Source organism: Pundamilia nyererei, unplaced genomic scaffold (genome assembly GCF_000239375.1).
Source record: "Pundamilia nyererei isolate P.nyererei 1_Seehausen unplaced genomic scaffold, PunNye1.0 scaffold00005, whole genome shotgun sequence".
Taxonomy (NCBI): domain Eukaryota; kingdom Metazoa; phylum Chordata; class Actinopteri; order Cichliformes; family Cichlidae; genus Pundamilia; species Pundamilia nyererei.
In genome coordinates, this window is record NW_005187406.1 from 240,425 (window position 1) to 250,670 (window position 10,246).

At 41.2% G+C, this 10,246-nt stretch overlaps 1 protein-coding gene across 1 annotated transcript; it reads left to right on the plus strand.

Moving 5' to 3' along the window:
- The first annotated feature begins 404 nt into the window (after positions 1-404).
- Positions 405-9,234, plus strand: si:rp71-1c10.7 (tumor necrosis factor receptor superfamily member 12A). Its single transcript, XM_013913852.1, has 5 exons — positions 405-741; positions 5,053-5,151; positions 6,648-6,791; positions 7,387-7,435; positions 7,658-9,234. Exons 1-4 carry the CDS (start codon positions 660-662, stop codon positions 7,425-7,427), a joined length of 366 nt encoding a protein of 121 aa, XP_013769306.1. The 5' UTR covers positions 405-659; the 3' UTR covers positions 7,428-7,435; positions 7,658-9,234.
- Positions 9,235-10,246: the final 1,012 nt, after the last annotated feature.

The window sequence follows — 10,246 nt, forward strand, 5'->3', positions numbered from 1 at the left end:
TTTAGCAGAGGGCTGAAGAGTGGACACAGATAAACCTCATCTTACTTGAATTTTAAGCAGAATTTCCAAATGTCTTTAAAAAAACATAGTAGAAGAAAGAAAAACATCTGAGTGTCATCTGTTTTCGCCTCGGTTGCTGTTTCCTCCCCTTTTTCTGTGTATGGGACCCAGACTCATGCCAGAGAGTTGTGTTTTTTTGGCAGGGAGGACGGGGTGACGTCGACAGGCGTGGTAATAACAATGAGAACACTATTAAGTCCAGACTACGCGGGGTCTCGGAGAAAGAGAGAGAAGGGGAGAAAAAAATGTAGGGTGTGCCCTTAAAATATGACATTTATTTATTGAAACTCATACCTGAGGTGGTAAAAAACTTTCACTCGAACTGAAACAAATGCAACCACACTTTATGGTACTGGAGTTTCCTGTGAGTCGGGGAGTGCGCACAGAGAATCCGAGCAGTACAGTACATAGGAAATGACTCATAGGAGTGGAGCTGTTAGCGTGGGTGTGTGCGCGCTATTAAAACAAGGCGCAGACTCCTCCGTATGACTCACTCTGATGCTCGCTTTTCCATGCTGAAAACCAGCACGGACTGTTAATCAGATGAACTTTCGGGAATTGTGTGGCCGACAGCGAGCAGCTTTCCCTCCGCAGACATCATGGCTTTAAACGCTCTTTGCGCGCTCTGCGGACTTATTATTGCGGCGGTGACCACTTTCCATGGTGTGAGCGCGCAGAAAAGTAAGTGAAATACGTTTTTTCCCCTCCCTCACCTTTTTTTTGGGAAAACAACCTTTACTAAAAGAAAGAAAGAGCAAGGGAATACCTCGTGTGCGTTAAATGTTCCCATTTTTTATTCTTATTCCTAAATTTTAATTCATAAGTGCTGGCGTGTTTTTGCGTGAACACTGGTCAGAGTCTGGTGGTTTGCTCTGCTTATAATGGAGTCAGATAGTGGGGTCTGCTTACAGAGCCGCTTCCTTTACCAGCTGCATTTCTCACCGGTTCCGCATTCCGATTGCCTTATTTCACCTCATCCATCCGAGCCTCTCGGTGAGAAGGACAAGCCACATGGAAATGCTCTACCGCCTGTGTCCATTTTGGACAAAGACACGTTTATAGGGCCTCGAAAAAAACAAAACCCGAAAAAACAGAAAACCCAGCTTTTTAACTTTGTTTCCACAGCGCTCTGAAGTTTTCAAGTCTTAATCCCACCGGAGAACACCAGGCGCAGAGTGCACCAAGAACATAAAACTCTGAATAATTAAATGGGTTAGGGCCATTTCCTCAGGCATTAAAGTGCCAAATGCGTTTCCAAAGAACTAACAGCAAACCCTGTGCTTTAATCTTGATTCTATCTGTGGGAAATCTTCTCTACATCTGGACATCAGCTGTTGATCCACCCACCCCTTCCAGTTCATGACAAAATACAACACCCCCACACCCAAAACACCCTTTGTCAGACTAGGTGTTGAGACTTGCCAAGGTCTCTTAGTCAAAAAACAAAACAAACAACAAAACCTAACATTTTGGTTTTTCTCTCCCACTCCACACTGATTTGAAAAGCTTAACCACAAGAAACACCTGTGGTATTAAAGAGATGTAGAGATGAATGATTCAGCTCCTTAGCCTTTTAGCTTAATGCTTGAAATGTTATCAGTCCCATCAAGTTTCGGGTTGCAGAGGTCACCCAGCAGTCAGGCTTCAGTTCCTTCCAGTTACCTTTTGAACTCTTGTGCCGAAGTCCAGCTGCATGATGTAGTGCTGAAATCATGAGGAGAAATGCTTTACAAGGACTGTGACACATTTTTTTTACTGTGACCAGAGCTATAAAATGAGTCAGTCAAACCCTGGAGGGAGACTGGCTGTGGAGGACTGAGAGTCTCTGAGGGCCTGAGCATGTGGCTGTAATATAACCAGAGAGTCAAAGTCAAAGGAGGTCAAAATGTTTCAAACATGAGTGTGTGAGCAGGTGGCTTTTGACTACAGATGGTCTAACAATGACCTGTACTCAAAAAACCATACAGCGGCACACTCATGCAGGTCTCAGAGTTAACTCTGGACTTCTTCAAGCTGTGACTGATGAGACAAATGAAGTGAATGTAAAATGTTTCCCAAGTAAGGTTCAGTTTGGACTGGTGGATTTGGCCCAGTGCTCTCCACATCCCGCAACACAGAAACATTTGTCTTCTTTAATATTTAGCTTTCATTAATCAGCAGCATAGATGTGACAGCTTTTTAGCCCAGAGTTCCTCCTTCATTCTCATTTGGTAGCTTCTTATACTTTCTGTAACCTTCATTCTTTCTAATGGCCAGTAGGGGGCGACTCGTGTGGTTAGAAAAACAGTAAAAATGACCATACCTCTTACTTTCTTTAATACCTCAACACCATGTTTCTGATGTGTTCATTGTCCGATTTGCTAGTTTCAACTTATGTGTAATACAGCCTGATGTTCATTTTGTAAACTATGGTTGCCATTAAAAATAAAACCGACACCAAAGCCGTGGATGCGTCACTGTGCGGCTCGCTTATGAATTTAAGCTGCTATGGTATGAATATTCATATGATGGCATCTTTATTTAAAAAAAATTAAGATGTTGAGTCTGAAATACTAAACTTGAGACTTCAAGAGATAAATCCCCATCAGTGATGTCACAGTGGCTGTGTCCATCTTTTATCTACAGGCTATGGTCAGGGGCCCTTGCATTTTACCCCTTAAGGACAGATTTTCAATGTGCAAGCTCTGACAGCCTTCAACAGATGACCCTCTGTCTTTTGTCCTGTCTCCATGATGGAGACGGCTGCCTCTCCCTGAGCCTGGTTCTGCTAGAAGTTTATTCCTGTTAAAAGGGAGTTTTTCCTTCCCACTGTTGCTAAGTGTTTGCTCATACAGGCGTCTGTATTAATGTTTATTGTTACTTTACAACATAAAGCAGCTTGAGGCAACTGTTGCTGTGATTTGCAGCTATATAAATAAAGTTGAACTGAACTGAATTAACTCATCATCTGAAAACAGATGTCCAGAGACTGAACCCGAATGTTCCCTGCTGGTGTCGTCATTGTTGAGTGATTCGTCACCATAGCTAGTTTGTCTTCCAACCTGTGGTTAGAATTGTGAAACAATGTATTTTAACTGAAACCATGACCTTTTCATAAGCCTAACAAAGTAGGTTTGATGCGTAAACCCAACCACACGGCAACTGACAAAAGTAAAAAACAACAACACCCATCAAAAAATAGCATTCCCAGAATGGAGGGCAAGATCTGTCTCCTGGGTGGAAGTCCTCCAGCCGGCTTCAGCCTCTTCATGCAGACTTTTTTTTGTTTTGTTTTCAATATCTTTTCAGCCAAGAAGGTGCTGCTCTGGAGCACTACCCCTGAATGTTGGAAAAAATGTTGAAACCAAGCATCAGTAATGTGACGAGTTCTTAGGTAGCAAGCTCTGGTTTGACCTGAAGTGCATCCTAAATACTAAGAATATTTTAATGTCACGCTTCCAGTTTGCTATGACGACTTCTGGTAAAATACTTATGAAGAAAAAAGAAAAAAAAAACACACCTCTGAGGCAAAGCCGAGATAAGCCTAATAATGTCACCGTGACATTATTAGGGCTGAACCATAGATACTACGCTTTTGTTTCAAAGCCTGTTAATTACTCCTCCTCAACTAGAGTGAATTATCACTTCAAGAGTCTTTATTATGTCAACTGTTTGATGCTCGTTAAATTGACACATTATTAAATGTGGGATCTATTTTACTTCATTTGCTGCAACTTTGTTTCACACTTTGCTGATAATACTTTTATGTTACTTTTTAACTCAGGCTTTTGAACCACAGAGTAGGTCTTGTGATCAGGAGTAAAGGATTTGAATACTTCAGCCATAGCACAGTACTAAAGAGATTTACTTCATATTGGTATTCATCACTTCTTTGTTTCGTTTTTCTCCAAGCCTGCCTGATCTGTTGTAGTTTCTACTTTCCCCTTTGTCTGCTCCAGCACTGATGAGGCGGTGCATCGTCTCCTGAGCTCGGTGTAGCAATATATTTGTTACATGTTACTGCCGCAGTTTCCTATGCCTTCATTTCCCTACTTTGATATGCGTCAGGTTCACCTCTGTGAGTTTTGCTATTGCTGTCAGCGGTGGTTAAAGCCAGCAGTTATGAAATGTTGCCACAAATCATGACTCGGGTAGTTTCTTGTTAAAATTGTTGAGCATAAAATATGTTTTTTTTTTAAATTCTATGCAAATGCGTGTCTTACACATTTGATGAGGAATGATTATCATCATTTATCAAGTGTCTCTGGGCGGTTTCCTTGTTGTTATCTGTAATGCTGTCATGTCTGGTATTGTTTGACCTCATTAGGTTGACTTTGTGTTGTAATATTGTTTTTGCAGAGATTGTACTTCATGCGTGTCTTCAGGGCATTAGTGCATATGTGTTTCTTAACCAAATGCAGGATGTTAAAGCTGGAGAGAAAACCGCACACTTTTAAAACAATAAAACGACCTCTGCTCTCAGCCTGTCTCACATCTTTAGCCTTGTCCTTTCCTTATCATCTAGGAAGTGCACGGCTTTAATTGTCCGCCTGGCTGGCTGCCAGGAAAAAGAAACGAAGCTGTCCATCGTGGCTGCGGAGGTAGACGTTTTCTGTCTCGCTAAACCAAACTGCCACTTCTTTTTCTCACAGATGCAAATTTATTCTCTGGAAGTCGCACATAAACGCGCATAAGACAATTCGACGGAAGCACTCTGTGAAAGCACATCCTGCTCTTCACACACATGGCCCGAATGTTCACGCACGCCAAACCGACTACTTGTCTGTCGTGCAGATGAGATGCACCGACAGATTCTCCACAAAGGAATTTCCCAGTTTCACTTTATGAGAAGAGAAATCATTTGATTTCTGTAATAAGTGGATGGAAACCTAATTTCTCCTTCAAACCACCTGATTATGGTTTATTTGGTTACCTTCTAGGATTACAGTGTAAGGTTTGAGATAATGACCGGAAATGAAATGTCACGACTAACCTGCTTCTCTGTGTGTGCAGGTCCGTGTCGGAGCTCGGAGTTTTGGAGCTCAGACTATGATGGTTGCTTGCCCTGTGAATCATGCAAGCAGTACCCGAAAACCCCGTCCTGCAACACATGTGAGCCACTGAGTCGCATCTGTTAAAACATCTGTTAAAACTTGCTTGTCGAGTGTTAGAGCTACCATGAAAAATTATTTGCCCCCTTCCTGATTTCTGGTCACACTTACATGTTTCAGATCATCAAACACATTCTAATATTGGACAAAGATGAGCTGAGAAAATACAAAATGAAGTATTTTGGTGAAGGTTTCATTTATTAAAGGGGAAAAAGCTATCGCAACCAACCTGCCCCTGTGTGAAAAACTAACTGCCCTGTCTTGTTAAATCAATAATTAACTGTGATTAAACAATTTTTTGGAAGGTTCTGCTCCATTTCATGAGCCAGACACAGACCTGATTACTGCCAGACCTGCTGAATCAAGAAGTTACTTAAACAGAACCTTTCTGACAAAGTGAAGCAGGCTAAAAGATCTCAAAAAGTAACACATCCTGCAGGATCTGAAGAAACAGCTCAGAAACAAAGTCTCCGACATCTATCAGACTGAAAGAGTTACAAAGACTTTTCTAAGGCTTTGGGACTCCAGTGCACCACAGTGAGAGCCATTATTATCTACAAATGGAGAAAACATGGAACCTACCAAAATTACCCCAAGAGCACATCAATGACTCACCCAGGAGACCCCAGAACAACATCTAAAGAACTGCAGGGCTCACTTGCCTCAGTTAAGGTCAGAGTTCACGATTCAACAATAAGAAAGAGACTGCACATCTTGATGATCCTCAAGACGTTTGAAAAATAATCTGTGGAACTGACGACACAAAAGCTGAAGGTTTGAGTCCCGTTACAGCTGGTGTAAAACATCATACCAACAGTCAAACATGGTGATGGTTATATGGTGGTCTGGGGCTGCTTTGCTGCTTTAGGACAACCTGCTGTAATTGATGGAACCATGAATTCTGCTCTGTGCCAGAAAATCCAGAAGGAGGATGTGCAGCCATCAGCCTACACCCTGAAGCTCAAGCACACTCAAGCTCAAGTCCACCTCCGAATGACCCGGAGACAGCAACATTTTGGAGTGGCCTCATCAAAGTCAGGACTTAAATTAGATCATGACCTTAATCAGGCTGTTGGTAATGGACAACTCTCCAGTGTGAATTAAAATGATTCCACAAAGTGGGCCAAAATTCCTCCACAGCGATGAGAAGACTCATTGCCAGATAAGGTGGCAGGACCAGTTATTAGGTTTAGGAGGTCAATACCTTTTCACACGGAGCCATGTAGGTTTGGAGAGGTTTTCCCTTAATAAGTGAAATTATTATTAAAAACTAGTTTGCACTTACCCAAAGAATGCCCTCTTCTTCAGCCTGTTAGTAAAGCAATCTGTCGTAGAAAAGATGTGAACCAAATTTTCAGTTTCTTGTCATTTATATTGGTGAGTTTTGACATTAATTGCCAATAAAAAAACCCCAAATGGCTTCTTTTAGCTGTGTTTAACACAAAAGTGTTGGTGTTAAAGTGGAATTCTAATGGTGTTTTTTTTTTTTTTAAATAGGCAAATCAGTGGATGAGACACCTGACGTGTGGAAACTGGCTGCAATCACCAGCTTCTCAGTACTGGCTGTGGTGCTGGTCAGCGCTGCACTGATCATCGGGGTCATGGTGCATCGACGCAAGTCGCACAAACGGCCTTTACGTGGTAAGACGCAGGAGAAAGGTGTTTCCTTTGATGCATTATTTTAGTGTAAAATGAAGGGAAATGAAGTTCACTGCTTACAGTTGTTTTCCCGCTGTGTGCTGGGAACGATCTCTAAATTATTTTGATCCTGGAGAAATCTGAAAAACTGGAGGATGCTTAGGGAAGGCCAATAGTCTGCTGTGCATTATCTTGTAATTACGAATTAAACGTAGTTTCGTAGTTTCCGTCAGCTACTGAGTATCAGTGGTAAGAGCAGCATTTGCGCATGCAATTATGATTTCTGGGACGGGGTTAGGTAATCCTCTTAAAAAATTGTTTGGCGTCTCTGGTGTAAAGCAGTTCTTGGTAAACGCGAGAACAGTGTGTGCTGCTCCTGTTTTGTTTTTTTGTTTTTTGGTGTGAAGACTCTGCAGCTGAGTCACAAAAGGCTCAGGATGTATTTTATTGTATTCAGATTCACCGGGGCCTTTCTAACAGCAGGAAAAGGATAACTAAATTCTTGATGCCCTTTGTGTTGTCACAGCTGTTTTGGAGGAGCGTCAAAAACATTGTTTTAAAATGCTCATTCATTTTTTTTAATCTTCACTTATTACAGAACCTATCGAAGAAACTGCGGGGCCACTTTATCAAGCTTAAACCACTCAGTAAGTATCACATGACTCTCTCGCTGTGTGGTGCAGCCAATCATAAGAAAGGTAGAAAGAGGCACAAGTGTTATTTCAGACGGCGTACACAAAGAACTGCGACTCCTTCAATGCTAATGTGAAAAATAAAAATCACAGAGTGGGAAACCATAATAATGGGTCCACTTTTGAAAATGTGACTGTAAAGCGAGGTGGACTAAACTGCTGTCACTGCCCCCACAGCCTCATCGTCCTCTGAAAACTGATGTAACAGAACCAAGGAGCCACTGGTTACTAGCCGGGAGGAGGAAACCTCTGAACGACGAACCGTGTACTCTGACTGCAGGGTATACCTCGACCAGAAATGGACCCTTTTTATTTTTTATTTATTTATTAGACTGGTTGGTGAAGAGATAAGCTCAGTTCTCATGCTTGGTGTAGGTCCAGTGGTTAAGACGGGACTTGCCATGAGCAAATCTCACACCTCTGTAGGTATATTAACAGCATTATACTAGTGGTATCATCTTTTAGAACTTGTGTGCCTTCATATTCCACTCCGTTGAGATTTTGATCTGGATCATTGGGGGGGTTAGGTAGGTTTGACTGAGAATTAACCGTAAAACTAGAGTCTGTACGCCTGCATTGCGTTGTGCTGTTTTCAGCAGGACTCCAGTGAATGTAACACAGCTACATCTGCCAGCTGGGCCACAGTTTGATCCCCCCTGCTGTTCAGCGGGGTAACACAGGGCCTCTCTGCTGGTCATTTACCACAACAGCCTCTGAAAGATAGATCACATGTGAGTAACACATACTGTTTGGCACATTAAGGCCATATGAATGTAGCTACCTTTTTAAAAATCTTTTTAGGTGAATTGTACTCCAACCTTTGTTCCTGCCAGTACCTGCTCTTGTAGTTGCCTGACGCAGTGAGAACGCTGTTGAGTAAAGGAGCAAACTGTACTCATGCACTGTTACTGGGTCTCCTGAGACCAACACAGACCATTTATTGCAGGTCTCTAAAATATTGTCTTGTCTGGTTTTTTTCCTTTTATTTCATTTAGAGTTTAGATGTCATTTTAGCCTAAAACAAACCCTGAATTCACATGACTGTTGCAGCAGCGCTTTGTAACCCAGGATGCTTGAAACACTAGACGTACAGCCCCAAACTGCTAACATGTGAGAATGTTGTGAGGAATGTACTGCAGAGAGGAAAACTAACTACACCTACAGTGTTTTAAACAGAGCTTCAGCAATCACAGCGCTTTTCAGATCTGCAGCAAGGCAAAAAAGAAAAAAGAAAGGATGGTTGCAACTGCAGTGGTCTGTAATTTTGTTGCCGCTGAAGCCAACACGAACCACAGCGGACAGGGTTGTTGTCTTCAGCTTTTTTTTTTTAAAGTTTTTTTTCCTTGCGATAATTCGACACCGACAATGTTTCAGGTCACAGATCTGTCTGCTTGTGGGTGAACCCTCTGGCAACAAAATTGGGGAACCATTTATATTGTCTGTTTTATTGTTTATTTCTTTTCTTATTTTTTAAAAGAGGTCTATATTATTTATTTTAGTATGTTGAGCTGTTGTAATGCAACAAATGTGACAGACAAGCACAGTTTTAAAGAGACACCAGTGAAGATCTTTTCAAAACGTCCACCAGGCCAGCTATTACTGAACAATATCTTAACATTTTCTACTTGTTTCTCTTGCCTTCTAGTTCTTCTTGTATATAATGTAAATGCACTGGCTTTTACTTAATGCGATCTTTATAAACTGCTTTTTGTGTAGCAAATGTATTTTCACAATAAAACTGACAATTTCCATCACTGCTGCAAGTGTTTTTCTTTGAATTCAATTCAACTTTATTTATATAGCGCCAAATCACAACAATGGCCGCCTCAAGGAGCTTTATATCTCATGAACCCCTGTGAGCAAGCACTTTGGCAACAGTGGGGAGGAAAAACTCCCTTTTAACAGGAAGAAACCTGGCAGAACCAGGCTCAGGGAGGGGCGGCCATCGGAAAAATACTTCAACCTTCAGCAGTGTAAAAACTTGGACAACAAACACATTTTCCCCCAAGTCTTTTAATTTATTTCATCTAAATTTAAATAATTTTCTCATTTTTTTCTAAACTAAGTTCTAACAAAGAAGTAAAAATCTACGCTTTAGAGTGACAAAATAGTTATATAAATATTAATTAAATACTAGGCAGATATATATTTTAACACTGAAATCCAATAAATGAGAACATGTGGTATATGTATTTTTATTACACAATAGCTAATCTAGCAGTTTTCTTCTGTTGAAGAAAATGCAAAAAAACAAAAAACCATTAAATAAATTTACAGAGATCCAATCATCATCTTCGTTCTAATATATACAGCGCACTGAAATTAAACACGAACCACAACAGCAGACTGTGATAGTGATCAATGACAGATCAGTGCGAAAGGTTAAGTGCCAAATGAGGTGAGACCGAGAATGCGGTGCAAAAACAAGTCAGTTTAACTCAAGTGTGCATGTATCGTTTGACATCTTACAGGCTACTGTGGCATACAAAAAAATAAAAAATAAAATCTGACAGTGAGGTCAGTTAAATTATTACGATTGTTACACAATGACTTTAAAAAATGTAACAACATGGCACAAGGCAAGCTGTGATATTAGAATCAGTATACTGAATCCGATCCCGCTCGACTCCATACAATGGTTAAGACAAATGAGACGCACTCGACTCGTGCACTGAAACAATACTTTCAGCATATTGCTTAAAACGTTACGACCCGCACACTAGCTGAGGTGATTCATCAAGCAGCCGACTTGTCGCTTGTCAACAC

Bases quoted from the DNA above. Each gene is read 5' to 3' on its own strand.
- si:rp71-1c10.7 (XM_013913852.1), top strand. From the start codon at position 660: ATGGCTTTAAACGCTCTTTGCGCGCTCTGCGGACTTATTATTGCGGCG. The intron at 5,152-6,647 runs GTGAGCCACTGA...TTTTTTAAATAG, and splicing joins AACCCCGTCCTGCAACACAT to GCAAATCAGTGGATGAGACA. The intron at 6,792-7,386 runs GTAAGACGCAGG...CACTTATTACAG, and splicing joins GCACAAACGGCCTTTACGTG to AACCTATCGAAGAAACTGCG.